The sequence below is a fragment of the Mustela erminea genome, chromosome 17 (assembly GCF_009829155.1).
Source record: "Mustela erminea isolate mMusErm1 chromosome 17, mMusErm1.Pri, whole genome shotgun sequence".
Classification (NCBI taxonomy): domain Eukaryota; kingdom Metazoa; phylum Chordata; class Mammalia; order Carnivora; family Mustelidae; genus Mustela; species Mustela erminea.
In genome coordinates this window covers 41,419,891-41,440,464 of record NC_045630.1, presented here as the reverse complement: position 1 = coordinate 41,440,464, position 20,574 = coordinate 41,419,891, and the positions used below count along the sequence as shown (strand labels likewise).

General features: G+C 41.1%; 1 protein-coding gene across 2 annotated transcripts in view; it reads left to right on the top strand.

The window, feature by feature from the left end:
- Positions 1 to 10,436, top strand: part of KIF14 (kinesin family member 14) — a 53,760-nt gene extending 43,324 nt beyond the window's left edge. For both annotated transcript variants that reach the window (XM_032318880.1, XM_032318879.1), the window contains exons 26-30: positions 2,168 to 2,326; positions 3,074 to 3,196; positions 6,789 to 6,863; positions 7,830 to 7,968; positions 8,327 to 10,436. In XM_032318880.1, coding sequence (XP_032174771.1) covers positions 2,168 to 2,326; positions 3,074 to 3,196; positions 6,789 to 6,863; positions 7,830 to 7,968; positions 8,327 to 8,706 — 876 coding nt within the window. In that variant the 3' untranslated portion in view covers positions 8,707 to 10,436. The remainder of the gene's footprint in view (positions 1 to 2,167; positions 2,327 to 3,073; positions 3,197 to 6,788; positions 6,864 to 7,829; positions 7,969 to 8,326) is intronic.
- Positions 10,437 to 20,574: the final 10,138 nt, after the last annotated feature.

Here is a 20,574-nt window from a genome sequence, read left to right as displayed (position 1 = left end):
TATTTATTTATTTTAGAGAGTGAGAGGCGAGAAGGTCAGAGGGAAAAGCACACTCCCCATAGAGCTGGGAGCCCAATGCAGGACTTGATCCCGGGACTCCACGATCATGACCTGAGCTGAAGACAGTCACTTAACCAACTGAGCCACCCAGGCACCCCAAAGTTTATTTTTAATTGTCCATTATTATTCTTCCCTAGGAGGTCTTTGTGGGTCTCCCCACAACTCGGGCATTTCTCTTATTTGTTTTTCAAATAACCTTATACTTCACCTGTTATACCTTTTTTTTTTTTTAAAGATTTTATTTATTTACTTGACAGACAGAGATCACAAGCAGGCAGAGAGGCAGGCAGAGAGAGAAAGAGGAAGAAGCAGGCTCCTTGCTGACCAGAGAACCTGATGCGGGGCTCCATCCCAGGACCCTGGGATCATGACCTGAGCCGAAGGCAGAGGCTTTAACCCACTGAGCCACTCAGGCGCCCCTGTTTTGCCTTTTAATATAACATCTCTATAAGCCCACACACTTCCATGGGCAGTTAGCTTTGGGCAGTTAGAGCGGCTTAGGTGTCTTTTTCTCACAAGGACTCCTCATATGAAAGATGCTCAGTTGGATACTTGTTATTGAATTAATTATAAATTCACACTGGATGAAGGATCACTTTGGATATAAGCAGTGAGGAAACAGAACGACCCTAGGACAGAGAGGTGGGCCTCAAACCAGTATGGGTGAAGTAATAGATGAAGGAAACGTTCTGATAGCACAGAGCCATGAAGATGAAGGCTGGCCAGAGAGCAAAGCTGGGGAGCCAAAGCCCGAGAGTCCGACTTATGCTTGAGCCTGGAGAAGGAAGCTAGTCGAAGGGTTGTGGTGGGAAGAGAGTGTGAGATATACTTAGTTGGTGCTTGGATTTTAGATGCAGTTCAGGAACAAGAAAAAACCCCCAAACCCATTATTGGCATTTGGAAACCCAGTGTTTGAACCCATGCTAAATTAGTTCTATGTCCTTTGGCAAATTGCTTAAATTTTTAAGTTCCCCATTTTCTCTTTGGGAAAACAAAAATAACGCGCCTATCTGACACGGTTGCTATGAGGATCAGATGGATGGATAAGAAAGTGCCTGTGAGAGTAACTGGTGTGTAGTTTCTTTCCTTCTTTTCATTCTCTAGGAAGAACACTTTGAACTTAACTTAGGAGTTGTGACCTATAGCCCTATGGGAAGGGTTTTATGTAAAGAATCAAGGATGGAGAGAACAGGTGACTCGAAGGGGAGATTAGACCAAGCTCAGGAAAGACTTATGTTAAATTGGCAAAACTGAATTTAGTGACTATACTTCCTACCTAAGTGTGGTTTGAGAATTCTTATCTTGTAGCAGTATTATAAGCATGGCCTAGAAAGCAAGCCAAGAGTAGTATTCTGAAGAATCACTGCAGTTGGCAGGTAAAAGAAAGAAAATCTTGGGGGCGCCTGGGTGCCTCAGCTGTTAATCAACTGCCTACTGCTCAGGTCATGATCCCACGGTCCTGGGATGGAGCATCCGGCTCCCTGCTCAGTGGGAATCCAGCTCCTCCCTCTCCCACTCCCCCTACTTGTGTTCCCTCTCTATGAAGTAAATAAATAGAATCTTTAAAAAAAAAAAGAAAGAAAGAAAGAGAAGATCTCGGTGCAGAGGGGAGGCACGCTTCATTCTTCTTGGGCATGTGTACTCTGGTGTAGAAGCCTTTTGTTTGAAGGGTTGTTTTCCCCCTTTCACTTCCCTTTCCTCTTCCTTCTCCCCTGATAAGAGAAAGTATCTTTATTAACCATCTGTCAGATGGCTAATGGGACAGGAAAAATTCAAAGGCAAAAAAGAGCCACATTTTGTTCCCTTTTCTGGTGTGGGGGGCATTCACTCATTGCTTCTGTCTTCTATTTAGTTCACTGCATACTTGTCTTATGTCTCCTATTAGCATGTAGGGTCTTTGGGCGTAGAGGCTGTATCCAAGTGATTTTATCATCATTAGTAGCTATAGGGTTGCATGTTTTTTGATTCTGAGTGAGACTTTTATGAAGCATAGTCACGATATGAATGAACGCAGAATTTATTTTCTTCAAATTGCTTTTCTTGTCTTTTCTTTACCTCTGTTTATAATCTCATGTATCTGATATACTGATCCATTTTTGTTTTATAGGGATGTTGTTCAGATATCTCATCAATGGTAAAAGAGGCTCAAATGAAAATAATCCGAATTGTACAACAAGCTGTAAAGTATGTGGGACAGTTAGCAGTTCTTAAAGGGAGCAAGCTGCATTTTCTGGAAAATAGTAGCAATAAGGCTGCCGGTGTTCAGGTAATTTGGTAATATTAGTTTTGGAAGACTTCATCTGAGGAACAGTAGTCTTCTGATAATAGTATCAACTAAACAAGATAAGTTGCTTTTCTTTTAAAAAATAGTTCATACTTTTAATAGTTTGGCAATATTTAAAACTGTTTCAATCTAAATTAGTTAAATGTACTGGATAATTCTGGAATCTTCACTTTGCCTTTTGATCTTTGCTTTGATGATGCATACCTACTCTGGAGGGTTTGCACAGCCAATCAATACATACAGAACTCCATAATTCTAGAAAATTTGTATTTGCTTGCTCTAAGTATTCATGCCATTAAGAGCAGTATTATATTAGAATGTTACTGTGTTATAGCAACACAGCATTCTAAGATGACTTTTTTTTTTAACTTAAATTTTCCTTAGTTAACATAGAGTGCAATATTGGTTTCTGGAGTAGAACTCAGTGGTTCATCACTTAATACCCATCACCCATCTAACCCATCCTCTACCCACCTCCTCAGACAAATATTCCTTATTAACTGTTATATGTGGAATGTTAAATTATAGATTTGCTAAATTTATTATATGTTATATGTGGAATAGTAAATGATAGATTTTCTTTCAGACCGTTTTTATTCCAGCTTTAGTTGAATTTAATAAACTAGGAACTTACTGTAGTCCTAAAATAAGCAGAAAATATAACAATTATTTTATAATTTAAAAACAAAACACCGAATTTTCTACTTAATGCTTAAAAACTTTTTCTAGGAGGACTTCATAGATGCTCTTTGTGATGGTGTAGGCTTAGGAATGAAGATTCTATTAGATTCTGGACTAGAAAAAGCAAAAGAACTTCAGCATGAACTCTTAAGTCAGTGTACCCAAAATGAGGTAAGAGGAACAAAAGTACATTCTATATAGTACCAGATGACCTATAAAGTTGATTTTTAGAAAATAGTTTAATTCAACTGAATTGGATTCTTATAAATTTATGTGTTTTAATTAGTGTTGAATTTTTTTTTTTTTATTGAAAAGGCTGATGTGATCATTATGTCAGTTATTGTCAGTGAACCCACTGCGTATTAACTCCAGAGCAGAATGGAGTCTGGCAGTGACATCTAGTGTTCACTTTCTGCTGGTCTCTTTCTCCCTGATCCTTGTTTAGGTCTCTGCTTTTCCACCTAAGAATAGAAACTACCACTTACTGATGCCATATTTTAAACTAAATATTTTTCCAAAGGCATTCATATCTGTTATTTCATATCAAGATACAAAATCAATGAAGATTTGAGTGACTTCCAAAGAATATGCTTCCCCAGCACCTTCTTTAGCTAACTGACGTTAAACATGAACCCAGTAGCTGTCTTAGAGGTGGCACTGTTTAAAACCAGTCTCTCAGTTTTTAGCAATCATTTATCAAGTCCACGCTCTGACTGTTTCTTCACCTGTTGACTGTAATAATACTTATGTCCTAGATTGTGAGTCATTTATTTACTAAATTATTTCCCAGTGCAAGTATGGGACTAGGTGTTCTCCTTAGAATAGGGGTGAACCTCCCCACTTTGCAAGGGAGAAATTACTTGGGTTCCCATGCATTTTACGGAGCTGGAGGACCTCGTCCAGTCGTCCGAGCCAGGGTTTTATATTCTACCTATGGGATTCCAAAATTCCACAGGCTACAAAACTAAGGTTTGTTTTTTTTTTTTTTTTCACTATATTTCAAAACTAAGGTTTGTAAATCGTTGTTCACGCACGTTAATTTTCATTATTGGGAGTTATTATTAGTGGAGTGGGGACTCAGGAGATAAGTTCTAATCTTTACAACAGTGAAATCTCAGAGCTCTGTCAGTTCTAGACTCTTGTAACAACTTCTTGTTAAAACCATCTCTGTCCATTCCCTTTCTTTTTCTGGAGTCGGTCAGCTGGGATGGAGCTGCCTGGGGATGTTGTGTTTGCTGAGCTCACCCCCAGGAGGACGGTACTCATTTACATACATACTGTTTGATCTAGGAAAAACAATTAGGTAGAGGACCCTTAGCGTCCACCCCTGTGGCTCATTTCCAGAAAGGCATCAAGTAAGTTAGTTTTTTTCCTTTCCTTTTAGAAAAACCTTTTCATTAATGCATGTCTAGCTTCCTTATCAGGAGAGAAATTGTCCATGTAAGCTAGAGGGGCTTTCCAACCCTCCTCAGACTAAAAGGCTACATGGGTTCTAAAGGGCTATCATCAAACTGGCTCAGAACTGGAGGAAACATTGAACATTAAATTGCTCTCCTGTTTCCTGTGTAGCCTTGAGCTGCTCACCTGGGCCCCTCACGTGTTGCATTTAAAAAGTGAGGATGAGCATACAAATGCCCTAAGATTGTTCTGAGGATTTTGTGCCATGAAGAACAGTGGACAGAAATGCTAAACACAGTTACCCCGCAGGTCTTACCTGCCTCACTTTGCTCGCGCTTGCTCTCGCTGTATGTTTGCCTTTCCCATTTTGTGTTATTTTGCTTTTAAAATACAAACACATTCAAAAGGAGCTCATTTTGTCACTAAATCAAAATACACGGGCCTAGTCCTAGGAGACATGAGGCTGGTTTCAGTTCTGTAACGCAACTTCGAATGAAGGCAGTGGACTCATACCGCCCACTGCCCACATCTTCAGCTTGGTTGTGCTCAGCTATAGCACCGTTTGTCCCCAAAACACTTTCTCTGTCCTTGTTTGCAAAGTATAGTATCCACTGGCGTAAGTGCAAGGGGCCTGGAGTCAGTTAATGAAAAGTAGAAGAGAAGTAAGCTCACCCGAATGTGCTTCGAGTAGTAGGGCGGGGCGCAGACGTCAGCTTGGCTGCGGTTTGCAGGAAATGCATAGCAAAACGGTCAGGCCCATTTTGCATACAATTCGTATTATTGGCATTTTCAGGCAAACTTCTCCCTCCCTTCCTCTTTTTTTTTTGTTTTTTGAGGATTTTATTTATTTATTTGACAGACAGAGATCAAACGTAGGCAGAGAGGCAGACAGAGAGAGAGAGAGAGGAGGAATCAGGCTCCCCGCTAAACAGAAAGCCGGCTCAATCCCAGGACCCTGAGATCATGACCTGAACCAAAGGCAGAGGCTTTAACCCACTGAGCAAACTAGGCGCCCCTCCTTCCCTTTCTCTTATTTACTTTCTCTCATAGTCTGTATGCCCCCGCTGTATAGTCATGGTGGGGTTTTAGCTCGTCATATTCTCTTAAGTTAAAACTCAAGAACCTGTGGAAGGAAAACAATCCAAAGAACTGGAAAATGGGGGCGCCTGGGTGGCTCAGTTGGTTGGACGACTGCCTTCGGCTCAGGTCATGATCCTGGAGTCCCGGGATCGAGTCCCGCATCGGGCTCCCAGCTCCATGAGGAGTCTGCTTCTCTCTCTGACCTTCTCCTCGCTCATGTTCTCTCTCACTGTCTCTCTCTCAAATAAATAAATAAAATCTTAAAAAAAAAAAAAAAAAAAAGAACTGGAAAATGCGTTCAAACATAAGGCATTGGATTTATAACTGTAAAGCTGGAGCCAGGGGAAAAAAGAATTTGTGTGTGCCTTTTTTTTTTTTTTTTTTTTTTTTAAACCACATAGAGAAACTTTAAGTTAGACTTTGGGAAGAGCTGTGTGGATGAAGCCAATTAAATTCTTCTCACACCGTCCCTGGCAGAAATTAAGTGAAAAGGTACCTCACGGGGGCAGCATTGAGCAGTACAAAAGCAAAGGCTTTAAACCGAGACTGGGGTTCCCACCTTGGTTCTGAGTCTTAGGAGCTTGGAATCTGTTTTCTTATTTGTAAAAATGAAGGCAGTTGCATATGCAGCATAGAATTATAATTGAGAAGCAGATAATAAAACATGTAAGGGAAATCACTCAGATATAGGAAGGCAAGTACTGACAGTAGTTAATGATACCTACTATGTTACCTATTTGGAAGTTGCTAAGAGAGTAGAACTTAAAAGTTCTCATTGCAAGAAAAAAAATTGTAACTGTGAGGTAATGGATGTTAACTAAACTTCTTGTGGCGGTGGTTTTGCAGCATATCGAATCATTATGTTGTACAGTTTTAAACTAATACAGCCTTATGTCAACTATATTGCTGTGAAAATGGTGAAAATGTATATGTAGTTCTTTGAGCATAATATCTGCTTGATAAATTAGTTACCTCATCCTCTTCAAGGGAAGGCTTAGAAAGTTCATCCCTATAAATATTTAAATGTAAAACAAAATGCTGTTATTATCACAAACATCAGAGTGTATCTATAGTTAATATAGAATCAACATGCAATTTATTTTGAAAGAAATTCTGCCTACATGATTTAGGTATGCTGGCTGTTTAATTGCAGTCCCAATAATAGAACTCAAGTCTTTTGACTTCTTAGACTAAAATTCTTGCCTGTCTCGTCCCATAGAGTTCTAGGATTTTTAAACCTTTAAATAATTATTTATATAGTAAAATATGTTCATATTCTATATAGGTTACCAAACAGATGAAAGGTAAAGCCATGGGATTGATTGGATGTCTTGAAAACATGTTTGCTGAGTGGAAAACAGTAAGAGAAGCTTTAATGTTTACTTTGGTTTGGTGTATTTTAGCATTTCGTTCAGCCAAAGTATTATGATATGTTTATTTCAGTTTTCATCCTTAGCCAGATAATTCCTTTGTGCCTGGTTAGTTGCAGCATGTGTCATAGTTTTCTAGCTACTTCCTCTTGGACATCATAACTAATTTTTTAAGAAAGAGATAAGATAATGTATAGAAATTGATTAATAGTGTTTTATCTATTTCTTACTGCTACTAGTTTAGTAACTATCAGCTTTTCCTGGGATAGTCACTGGCTAAAAAATTGTGTTTAATAATCAATATGCTTGAAGATTTTAAAATATAGGTGAATTAGACAAAGTATTTTCAAATCACAAGTAAATAACAAAATATAAATTAAGTATATAATCAATGTGTCAAATAGGAGAGAAATAGCTATGGCTTGAAAATTTTTATTTAAATAAAAATAAATGGGAGATATATAATGTTGAACTCTAAAAAATTAAATTTATCTTTTATGATATTGGATAATAAAGGGTACTGTTGTTTTATTTCATTCCCATGTAATATGATGATTGTAACTTGATTTAAAATTAATTTAAAGTTCTTGGGGCACCTGGCTGGCTCAGTTAGAAGGGCATGCAACTCTTGAACTCAAGGTTGTGAGTTCAAGCCCATATTGGGCATAAAGCTTAGTTTTAAAAAATTCTTTTAATTTAAAAAATAAAATTAATTTAAAATTCTTATTTCTTTTAAAAACAGTAATTACTGTTTTTAATTGTATTATTGTATGTTGTCTTGCTTGTGGAATATTGTATGTTGGTCTTGCTTGTGGAAACAGAACTAAGCACTGGTGAGGAAAGTAAACTCATTCTCTTTCCTGAAGATAAGACTCTGGTGATTAAAATTAGATTGACTAAGCCTTACTGTCATGTAGCCTATTATGTATCTTTAAAAATATTAACTTTATTTACAGAAAAGTTTTAGAACTGAACTACAACAAGAAGGTCCTGGATACCAAGATTTGAAGAAGACAGTTAATCTTGCACAGGAATTCCTGAAGTTAAAACATTGCTTGGAGCAAACTATTCAAATTATTATTTCTGCACTGAGAGGTATATACTCCAGATGGATTTGTAATTAATCAAAATTTTTTAGTTTAAGAACTCTCAGATATCTTTTCATTTCTAGTCTAATTCATTAACTAAAGTCTAATTAATGCTACTTCTTTGACACTAATTATAGAAACTTGTATGGTCATATTCTTACTTAATATATCTAAGTACTTTGCCTAAATAATTAGATCCTAAAAACCCAGGTGTTTAATTAGCAGATAAGCTGAGTAATCTTAAGTCATTTAGATTTATCTTGACAGGGTTACTTTGACCTGAAAGATATGTAGAGTCATATAAGAGTAATAAATACCTCATGAAAAATGAAAACGTTAATTAACTTTTTCTTCTTCTTGCATAGGATGCCACACGGACAAAAATCTTCTCAAGAATTGCGTTGAAAGTCTTTGCAACTTGGCCAAGGATTTTCATGATGATTTGAGCATGTGCTCTACTTCTCTTGACAGCTGTGAGAAGAGACTACCTCGAGTTGGCCATGGGGGACTAGAATCTCTAGCCAAGTCACTCCTCTTGTGTTTTGAATCAGAGGAAAGAGCTGATTTGTTGAATCCCTGGGAAACTTGTAATCAAAATACCAGAGAAGAAGGACAGCAATCTAAATCAAGCAGGACCGACTCCGTTAGGAATAAAGGTGTACCAAAGCGTGTCTTTGAACTCCATGGCTCGTCCCCAGCAGTGACCTCAGAGGACAGCATGCCCAGTAGGATTCAGTGGGTGTGAATTCTGATATGTAGGCACTTTATGACCATCCATGAAAGAGAGAGAACACTGGGTAGGCAATTTTCCTTATGTAGGAGAATATAAAAAGCCAGAAGTCAGCATAAATGTTTCAAAGAAGTCCACATCTGTTTGATGGCCTTCCATTGGGAATGGAGAGTATAAACATTATGGAATTCTGATTTCAGAATGTGCATTTAGGAGTTTCTTGGCAGATAATTTTAAATAGGCATTCACCGTATTGGAACATGGTGACAAGATAATGAAATTAGGAGTTCGAAAACAAGTGAATGGTCATTTCTCCAGTTTCTCATTGCCTTGAATTTTAAATGTTTATTTTTCACATTGATATACTATTTTAAATGTTTATTTTTCACATTGATATACTATCTCTGGTTGGTTCTTCAGCTTGTTTGTAAATGGTTACTATAGTTACTATTAAGTTATTTTCTCATGAGTGGAAACACACGAATAATCAGTTACCTTTATGCCTGTGCCTTCTCTCCTCTGCAAATAGCTACAATGAGGTTTATGGTGAAATTGCCAATTGTAGGTGTTACTAAGGCAGCTTAACTTGCATTGTTAGATCTAAAACTGTTTTCTTGAAAGGTTAACTGGTTGTCTTTTTGAACAGTGTGTTCAAGGGCAGTTTCCTTTTCTTTCCAAATAGAAATAGTTACTTGAATATATATTAATAAAATGGCTTGCTGGTATAATAGTTGACTATATTATCTATGTTCCATAATGGGAGGTGTATGACTATAGTTTAAAACCAATAAAATAGTGCCAGAATCATCTTTTGAATGGGGTTAAGAAATCAGAGGCTGGACCTTTTCTTGATAATGCTTGTTTTGTTAAGGTGTAATGAAAGAGTTTGTACGTGATTTGGTAAAGGTTAAAGATCCTTATTATATCTCACAGTTGATTTGCAATCAGGTAATAAAGACAATATTCTCCTTTTGGGACCTCTCATTAAGGAAATAGTTTGACATTTTGACCACAGGCATATGTGGAATCTGGAAAGATACTTAGTGATTCTGTTTGAGTGATATTGAGCAGTTCCTGGAGAATAATTCTTTTAAATAAACTGATCCTTTCATGTGCCCTTTTCACTTGCAAATATCACTTTAGCCTGAGAAGTGAAAATTGGTTATTAGTACCATGAATAAGTTCAGTAATTTCCTTTTTGGGAAGAGATTGTAACTACTACTGGTTACTGTAGCCAGAACAATGTTAATAAACCATGTGCAGTATTGCCAGGTGCTTTAAAATGGTGCAGTGCAGCAAATTTGCTTTAATTTTCTTTTTTTTTTTTTTTTTCCTCTTCTTTCTGGCATTTGAGCTTGTATTCTTTCTGAAGTTCTAAAAGTATTTTTAATAGTCAACGCTCTGCCAAGTGGCACTTTTGCTATCAAGTTTCATGAAGTGTCAATGTACATAGAACTTTGCCTGCAGATTGTACTTCTTTGAGGAACTTTCCAAAGTATCAATACAGTAGTTTAAAGTAGTTTAAAGAGTTTAAACATGTTAATGTTTGGTACTTAGTCTTTACTTCCTGCTTTCGAAATTCATGACTTCATTGGTCAAAAACCTATTATTAATGTCTTTGTAATTTTTGTATATACATATATATTTATACTTTTAAGTAAATTGTTATACAATATTCAAACAAATGATGAAAATATATTTGCTCTTAGAATCATGTGCACTGATAAGAAATGTTATAAACAGAATGCCTTTAATAAATGTTACTGGCTTCAGAATTCTCTCTTGGTCTCAGGGTTTTTTTTGTTTTATTGATTTCTTTTTTTTTTTTATTAAAAGCTTTTATTTATTTATTTGACAGAGATCACAAGTAGGCAGAGAGGCAGACAGAGAGAGAGGGGGGAAGCAGGCTCCCCATTGAGCAGAAAGCCCAATGCGGGACTCTGTCGGAGGACCTTGAGATCATGACCTGAGCCGAAGGCAGAGGCTTAACCCACTGAGCCACCCAGGTGCCCCCGTTTTATTGATTTTCTTCATTATTTTATTTCTGACTCAAAATTGCCATAATAGCTCTGCTTTGATAATAGTTATACTGGTTATGTCATAGTTACACATAACTATGATGTGTTCATCATACTTACATATAACTATAATGTGTTTTATATATAGATATATAAAACTATAATAACAGTTATATTGGTATTGCAAACCAAACAAATCATTAGGTAATACTAAACAATAATAATATTATTATGGCAACTACTTAGATTTTTTTTGATCAACATTGCTCTGCGTCTTTGCAGCTAGTTTTCTGGGATAGCTTTATGTGCACGTGCTGTAGTGGAAGGAGCGGCGTAGACAACTTGCTTGCTGTCTTCCTCCCCATCTCCTCATGTGCAGAAAGAAACGTAATACCCACCTCATGGACTTCCTGGGCATTACATGGGGAAAATGCAGGACTAGGTCCTGGCCAAGTAGTGCATTGTTAGTAAATGTTAGTGTCTGTCCTTTCCCATTACTGGCAACTAAATCCTCGTCGTCATATGTACAGGGTCACCCGTGGTTCAAGCCTGTGCTGTGAATGTCAGTCTGCCAAGAGACAAGTTGTATTGCAACCCTGCAAACACGGCATACTTGAAAATATATCTGCTATCCTCAGGTTTCATGATAATAAAAGGAAGTAAACAGTATCCCACTGGTCTTAAGGAAGGTTCGGTGTGATGTAGGAGTGTCCTTCATGAGGTCCCTCTGAGATTTTTGGCAAAATATTATTTAGTTAACTCATTAGCATTTCTAAATTTGCAGTGCCTAACTATTTGCCAGTAACGATTTTGAGGTTTTATCTAAATATGGAAAGTAAAAGTTCATTTATCACAGAGGAGGGGGAAGGTGTCAGTTTGGTGGGGTTAAAAGAAGGTTGATCTGTTCAGCTTCTTGTGCATGATTCATCAGGGAAGCTTGTACTCTGGATTTAGCAAGTTACAGTCACAGCATGATATAATCAAGACTGAATTTTTTCATCTTTCTTATTTAACCATTATTGGCTTATGAGCTTTTTAGATGTGGAATATGGGCATTTAGCTGAATAACATCTGATAGCTAGGTTCATTCTTCTTATTCCAATAATTATTTATTTAATGCCAGACATACTTCTAGTGCAATGACCTAGAAACATGGGAAAAAAAAAAAAGCTTAGATTGCCTCAAATCCTGGACTTGTGAAAGACCCAATTTGTTGGCTCCCCAGTTGTTCATAACACTGTACTTTCTCAGTGCAGAAGACCTCTGACCACCCTGGAGTTGAACCCCATGAGAACCGCCAGAGCATCACTGATTGACTCAAGACAGAATTGAGGAGGACACCATGTTGATTAAGCGCATGGCTCTTCCCATTTCCCATCGCCAAATGGCCAGAAGTTCAGATGCTCATAGATTTTTAAGAGTTTAAGAGGACATTCCCAGTCTTTTCTAAGAAGGCATCATGCTTTTGTTTCTCTGACTCATTTTGGTGTAAACATCTGAATTTGTCTACATCATCAAGCATCTACCCTTCAGGGGCCCTCATTTCTAAGATGAACAGATTGAGCTATCCGCTACAAAGATGGGGAATCTCTGACATTTGGGAAACGGGTATCACTTCTTACAGCCCTTCTCCTCTTCTGGCCTTCAAGGCCTCCCACCCCATCCCGTTTTGGATGCTGTACTGTGAAGTCTCTGTTGACTTTCCTTCTCTTCCAGGAGCTCCACCGCTGGCTGTGCCCGCCCCCACAGCCCCTGCCCTATGACTCTCCTGAAACTGCTCTCACTAAGGTTGTTGGCAATCTTCCAGCTGCAAAATCCAAAGCAATTTTTCAGTCTTCTTCTTTGATTGCTTCCTCTCTTTAGAAATTCTTTCCTCCCTGGGTGGGGGTAGGGGGCTGGATGGCTCAGTCAGTTAAGTGTTGGACCCCTGGCTTCTGCTCAGGTCATGATCTCAGGGTTGTGAGATCCTCTCTTGCCTCAGGCTCCACGGTTAGAATGGAGTCGGCTTGAGATTCTCTCTCTCCCTTTGTCCCTCTCCTCCAAATAAATAAACATCTAAAATAAATAAATAAATAAATAAATAAATAAATAAATAAATAAATAAATTCTTTCCTCCTGTGTCCCTCATAACAGAAAATTCTGGCTTCTTCTACTTCCCTGATTGGTTTTTCATTTTTTTCAACTCCGCGTGTTTCTCATCCTCTACCTATTCTTTTAAATACTAGTGTTCCTTGGATTCTGTGCCCAGTGAGCCCTCTCTCTGAAGTCTCCTTGCTCTCCCTAAGGACAGCTGAATAGTGTAGCTGTTGAAGATGCAGGTTCTAGAGGCTCTGCCAATCACTCCCCCCTGTCCGGGCAGCTTCCTTACCAGAAGTAGAAGGTACACATGAGCTTGAGATCTTCATGGTAGGTGACTTAGTGGATGGTGACGTCTTCAACAATGATGATGAACACAGGAAGAGCTAGATTTTTTTTTAAAAGATTTTATTTATTTATTTGACAGAGAGAGATCACAAGCAGGCAGAGAGAGAGGAGGAAGCAGGCTCCCCGCCGAGCAGAGAGCCCGATGCGGGGCTCAATCCCAGGACCCTGGGACCATGACCTGAGCGGAAGGCAGAGGCTTTAACCCACTGAGCCACCCAGGCGCCCCGGAAGAGCTAGATTTAAGGGGTGTGGGGAATGAGGTAAATTTTTAGATACGTTTCAATTTAAGGTGGCTACAGTACCACTAGGTACACAAGCTGAATATAAGAGTGTTCAAGAGAGGGGCGCCTGGGTAGCTCAGTCAGTCAAGCGTCTGCTTTGGGCTCAGGTTGCGATGCCGGGATTCTGCAATCAAGTCCCACGTTGAGCTCCCTGCTCAGCAGGGGAGTCTGTTTCTCCCTCTCCCTCTGTTTCTCTACCCCTGCTCATGCTCTCTCCCCCTCTCTCTCAAATAAATAAATAAAATCTTTAAAAAAAAAATGAGAGAGAGAGAGAGAGAGCGTGCTCAGGAGAAGGAAATGTCAATCTGGGAGCATCCGCTCATGCCTGGTGGTTAAAACTGCTCAGGTGGGTGAAATCGATGGGTAATCATGGCTAACTTTCCTTGAGTCCTCATACGCCAGGTTTTCCAGGCTAAGGGCTGTAGCTGTGTTGTCCATTCACCCCCGCAGCCATGACTCCATCAGGTAGGTACCATTATTACCACTTGAGAAAGGAGAAGCTGATTTCTATCCCAACGGATTTGTTTTCCCAGCCCTTAGACTTCATATAAACCGAATCATACAGAGGATTAGCATGTGTTTGGTTTCTTTCACTCAACGTTTTGCCGGTCCTCGCGACCAGTAATGTGAGTCAGCACTGCGGCCCTTGCTACTGCTCAGAGCAGCGAGCATTCCATGTCCTCACCCCGAAGGGTTGAGCCCCTCACCTGTTGCTGGACACGGGACCTCTTTCCAGCGTGATCGTCTGCCCACCTGGATCCCATGTTTTTCTATATTTCAGTGTGGGACTTTGCTCAAGCTCTACTTTTAGGATTGGGAGGGGCTCTTCTTGCATTTTTTCCTTCCAGATTTTAAGTCATTTCTGTCAATGTCTCCATTAGGCCTCCTGCGTCAGCAGGACCCAGGCTCCCCAGGAGCCCTGTGATGTCTTCTACTCCTTCCTGCACATATGCCCTTCTTTCTCTGCCACTCCTAGGCCCCCTGGCTGGCTGCCCAGAACCCACTGCTCCCGTGAGCATCCAGAGCATACCTTCTGGAACTTCCAGGCCACCTCCCCAGCTGGCAAACCCTTAGGGCTCTTAGAGAAACCTCACCTATTTACTACTCAAGAACAGAAAAGGAAGAAAGACTTCTGCGAGCTCCTAGACTTGAGTTCCTATTTTTTCCCTACTTCTCTGAAACCAGGCCTCCTCCCCAGCACATCATCGAGGACACACGTTGGTGGACATGCACAATGAAGTCACTGTAGGATGGAAGAAGAAAACTTTCTCAAACCCCGTCCAGGGCAGGGCTTTTTTCTATGATGTAATTCACAACCTCTTTCTGGGAAAGAATTAGCATTCCTGATAAAATGCTTAAGGAATGTTCTGCTAGAACAAAATGAGATAAAAGCTTCTGGGAAGCCAGGGTTACTCACTCAGCTGACTAACTAACCAAATACTTTTAAACTAGACTTTCTTTTTTTTTTAATCCAGTGATTCTTTATTTTCTTCCTATAAAATCTCTTCACCAAAAAGGTCTCTTGGAACTGACTTGCACACAAAGGCCTCTTTCCTGGCAACAACTTTGAGGTGTTTTTTTTTTTTCTTTATAAGATTTTATTTGAGAGAGAGAGAGAGAGATCACAAGCAGGGGGTAAAGGGAGATGTAGACTCCCTGCTGAGCAGGGACCTCCTCCCCTACCCCCCACCATGCCAATGTGAGACTCGATCCCAGGGCTCTGGGATCATGACCTGAGCCCAAAGCAGACGCTTAATGACGGAGCCACCCAGGTGCCCAGGCAGCAACTCTGAAATCAAACTCTGGCATGAGCTTATAATCAATACGAGATGTTGCTATGCCATTCTGACAGGAGTCTGGGTGACTGAGTCAAATTTAGGTAAATTCGAACTTAACATAAGTCACTTTTCATAGATTTAAGCATTTAACAATTTTTTCAAGTACTTCCTTGCCTTCACTCTTTATTTTTTAAAATACTTTACTTATTTGAGAGAGAGAAGGGTGAGGAGCAGAGGGAGGGGGACAAGCAGACCCTGCACTGAGGGCAGAGCCTATTGCAGGGCTCGATTTCATGACCCCAAGATCATGACCTGAGCAGAAATCAAATGCTTAAGTGACTGGGCCCCCCAGCAGTCCCTGTCTTCATTCTTTAAAAGGTGAATATACAAGTTTGGGGAGAAGCTAAAAAAACAAAACAAAACAAAACAAAACAAAACAAAAACACAAGAAGTTGGAGCAGAACACAGTGCTAGGGCTCCAGCTGCCCAAACAGCTGAGAGGAAACCCAGAAAAGAGGCGAAGGGTAAAAACAAAAACCCCAGTCGTAAAACCCCGGGGAACGGGGCTGGGGAGAGAGCTCCAAGCAGCGAGCACAGGGAACTTCAGGCTTGCCAGACCTGGGCTCAAGTTCCTGCCCTGCCCTTGGCGGTGTGACTCCGGGCCAGTCACAGCCTCCCTATGCCTGGGCTTTCTCAGCAACCCCCCAGATAATCCCACACCCTTGGGGGGGCTGCTGTGAGTTCCGTTGAATTGCTAGACTGTGTGCCTTGACGGGCACGCGGGTTTCAGCAAGCAGGGGGACTCAGTAGGTTAAGCGTCTGTCTCCTGATTTTGGCTCAGATCATGATCTCAGGGTCGTGATGTCACATCAGGCTCCATACTGAGCAGGGAGTCTGCTTGGGATTCTCTGTCCCTCTGCCTCTGCCCTCCCCTCTGTCTCTCTTTCTCTCTCTGAAATAAATAAATAAATAAAATCTTTAAAAATTATGTGTTATCTACCCAATCCCCACCGCCAGGACGGGGATGGACTGTTAGGCTCATGGCTCTCGCCTCCTCACAGCGACAGATCGTCTGGCTTTGTCTGCAGTGTGCAACGGTCACTGTTTCCTCTTCTTCAAAGTTCCTGGACCAGCATGTTAGACGTGGACCTTCTGGCCATCGATTGGATCTGGACAAATAGAATCACAGCTAACACCTCCTGTGAACTTGCCGTCTAACCTTGTTGAGCAGAGACATGGCTGCTGCTGCGGAGGACAATTCGAGCTCCTGTCCAGGTCTGACCACTGCTCCATTACTCCTATGCCAGTTACATTTTCCAGGGCAGGGTATACTTCTGCAGCATCCTAAAACAACATGAGAGTTGAGTGCTAGTTTGAAGTTTTTGCATAGGTAGAGATCTCTGTTTCTTCATTTCCCTCGGTTTCTGCATCCTCCCTAACCACTTAGGACATCACATACCCAGTTAGCATCAGGCTAGGGGATGGAGAAGTGGAAAGAACGCATCCTCGTCACCAAGTTTGCTTAGGTCTGGAATATGGGACACGAAAATTGTCAAGAGCTTAAGCACTCGGGTCCCATCCACACAGCTTAGATTTGGGGAAATTCCACTTGAAGTAAAACGAAATGTACTAGACACCAAGGGAAATTTACAGCAGAGCAACCCAAGCTCTGAATAACCCACATGCAAATCTGTGAGCAGTTTCAGTTGTTCACAGGGTGGTGCTTTTAGTAAGGTCTTTTCAAGAAAAGCGAGTAAGCTCTGGGCCTTCTGATGCTCCTTGATCTTCCTTCGGCATTAAATACTTCCAGTATCCCCTGCCACCCAACCAGAAGGCCCCGGTGGTTTCCATTCCCTGAACACTGTTCCAATTCCTTCCTGCTTCTGCCCCATGTGGACTCTGTCACTCTTTCTCTTGTGGTCCCCAAAGCTCAGGGCTTGGCTTCTCTCTCTCTCTCTCTCCTGCCTCTACACCTTTTCCTTCTGGATCTCAAGCACTTTCCTGTGTGGGTTTTCCATATGTCTCAACCCAAAAGGCTCCCACGTTCCAACTTTTCATCCCCACCTGTCTCCTCAAACACATTTTTTTCTTCCACAAACTTCTTTTGCACCTGACCTTCTGCGTATCACTGTCTCACGGTTCCTGAATCTTAGTCTTCACTCTGTCTTCCCGTGTCTCCCATCATCCAACTCGATACCTTTCTATTAACTCTTTCTCAACAAAGTGTCTCATCTGCCCCTTTCTTTCTTTTAAAATTAAAAAAAAAAATTTTAAATTAGGTAGGTTCTGTGCCCAGTGGGGGGCTTGAGCTCACAATCTTGCCAGCTTGGGGCTAACCCTAGGGCTTTAGGGTTAGGAAATGGGTGGGTGGAGTCCATATTAGAACCCAGCTCTGTTTGAGACTTTGAGCCTCTGCTCATTAGCGCACTACTGTACAAATGCAAATGCTGCCCCCAGACTCAGAACCTCCCTGGTTTCACCTGAGTCCATAATTAGTCAGCAAGCAGTTTTTAAGACTGTACATGGGCAGGAGCACACCAGCTCCCTATGGAAAGTCCCTCTCTTGCTTTGCTTCTCTGAATAGCTGTCTTATCATTCTGCGAGCCATCATGAAATCATGAACTAGAAGGCATTCATGTTTTAAATGTCTTCTTATTCCTTAATGTCTCTCTTTTTTTTTTTTTAAATCTGCCCTAGGCACGCCGTACTACCTGGCATGCTCAGTTTTCTTTAAATGAGCTTTTCAAGTGACGTGAAACAAATACTTAAAATGCACAAATCCTGTGTGGTGCAAGAATTTTCACCAAGTGAATGCATCAAGATAGCTGCTACAGAGATAAGCAAACAAGGGGACCAATGCTCAGAAGCCCTCCTCACGCCTGCTCCTGGTCATTGGCCCCCAACAGGTGACCTCCATGCGGACTTCTAACAGCATGATTAGCTGTGCCTGTTTTTGAGCTTTTGTGTAAGTAGAATTGTACCTGGGAATTCTTTTGGGTCTAACTTCTTTTGCTCAGTGTTCTCTTTGCAAGATTCATGATGTAGTGTAGGTCATTCACCATTGCTACATAGTGTTTCCTTGTAGAGTAATTACTATATTGCAATTTGTTTATCCACTTGTGGACAATTTGCATATTGCACACCCTCCCTGTAACCATATACGTCAGTCATGTTGTTTGCCAGAGACTTTTACACTTGCTGGCAAGCCAGGCATCAGTCCCCGCCGTGGCTTTGGCCCCATGACTCGCTTTGCCTAAGAAGATCTTAGCAGAAGTGATGCAAACTGTCTTGAAAAAATGCTTTGAAGACTGGGCTTGTTAGCTCTTGTATCTCTGCTATTGCCATGGGACCCGCACGTGCAGGCTGGCCCTAGGAGGAGAACTAGGGACACGTGAAGGAGACCTCCCCTCCTGTCTCTCAGAGCCCAGCCTGGATCAGCCGCCATAGAGTCATGAGCTAAGAAAATGCAGCTGCTGTCTGCTGGGGAGATTGTGTCCATGGTCAAGCGCCACTCTCTTCTACCACATCAGGCCGTGTCTAGTTGATGTACCTTTGCTTTATTCTGTTTTCTGTTACTACAGTGAAATTGACATGAGCATTCTTGAAAATGTGTTTTAGGGGCACACATCTACTGTTTCCCAGATGGCTCAAATGTTTTTAAAAAATTCACAGAAGGAAGGTCCTCATGCAATTTCCTTTAACCATTATATTACCAAGTATCTACCCCCAAAGGAAAAGTAACACCTATCTGCCCTTGTGTTCCTTCAAGCCTCTAGAGAGATTAGTATTAATGGCAAACAAACAAATAGTTCTGAGACCAAGATAGCCAAGCACTGGCTCTTTAGCTGGGCGTGCAGCCCCTTACCTTCCTACAAATGGGAGTCCTTGTAGGGCCAGCCGGAACGTGGCTTGGTGGCATCCAAACGGCGCTCCTCTATGCCTCCACAAGCTAAACCAAACCCACTTTGAACTTGTTCTCTCCCAGTTGGTGCCCTTGTCGGGACCATCCATCACCAGCACACTTCCCCTGGACAACCGTTTCAACGATACATCATCCAAGTGAGCGGGGGACTTCTTAACGGATTGCTCATATCCATCAGCACAGCGAGCCACAGCTCTGGGAATCTATTAGTGTAATCCAGCATCGGGGTGAGGCATATTGATAGAGCCAAGCTGGTCGATCTGTGAATTGTGGGTACCTGGAAGTTCAGGTCAGGAGACTAATGCAGATTTCAGGTTGGATTGATGTGGCTATGAATGGTATTTTATGATATAAACTTTACCTCTGATTTAGAAAGTAATTTAATGTGGGTGACAGCTGAGGTCCAGGCTAAGAGAGGTCGACATGGTAGATATCTGTAGCTCTTAGAAGATCTATTTTAGGAATAAATTACTGTTCTTGTTACTATTATTTCATTTTGCGATATGTCATCAGGGGCACGAGAAAATTGGCCTGGGAGGAAAGTTTTGCACATAAAGCAAAACAGGCTCGTTCTGCTGCCTGCCAGGTAAATAAATATGAGGTGAGTGTGGCCGTTGCAAGGTTCAGTCGCCATCTGTTTTCGTTGGTTGAAGCTGGATTCTCAGAGATCTTGCCCTTGACCCGATGTTTAGATAACTAAGCAGAGGTTGCAATGCATATGTTGTTAACAACGGCTGCAGGACTTTGGTGATAAGAAAAACTATAGTGATTAGGCAGAGGAGTAGGGGTACAACAGGTATGATGACCAGATACCAATACGGGGTTCAAATCAATTAGGGCCCAAATCAGGGAACACATACCTATCTTTGTTGTTCAGGAAATAAAAGGCATTGTTCTGTCCCACGGACATACCTGACAGCTTCTGACTAGACATGGAAAAAATTTTCTGGTGACTCTCAAGACTTGTCTACTACTTTATTAAATATAAAAACAAGGATAGGCAATCCTTATTTGATACTTGTCTATTATTTCACTTAATACTCACAACAGCATTATGAGTTAGGTACTATTATTATCTGTCTCTCTCTCTCTTTTTAAGATTTTATTTATTTATTTGAGAGAGAAAGAGATATCAGGAGCAAGGGGTAGGGGTAGAAGGAGAAGCAGACTCCCTGCTGAGCAAGGATCCCGACGCCGACGCCGGGCTCAATCCTACGGCCTGGGATCATGACCCGAGCGGAAGGTAGATGCTTCACCGACTGAGCCACCCAGGCGCCCTTATTATCTCTATTTAAAGTTGAGAAAAGTGAACCACAGGAAGGTCGAGTGACTTGCCCAAGGTAAATGCTGAAGATGGGATGAATACAAGTATCTGGGTCTCGACATTTTGCTCTTGACCCTCAGGAGAAGAGAACCTCAAACCTGGCTGCACATTAAGCATCACCTGGCGAGGGCTTTAA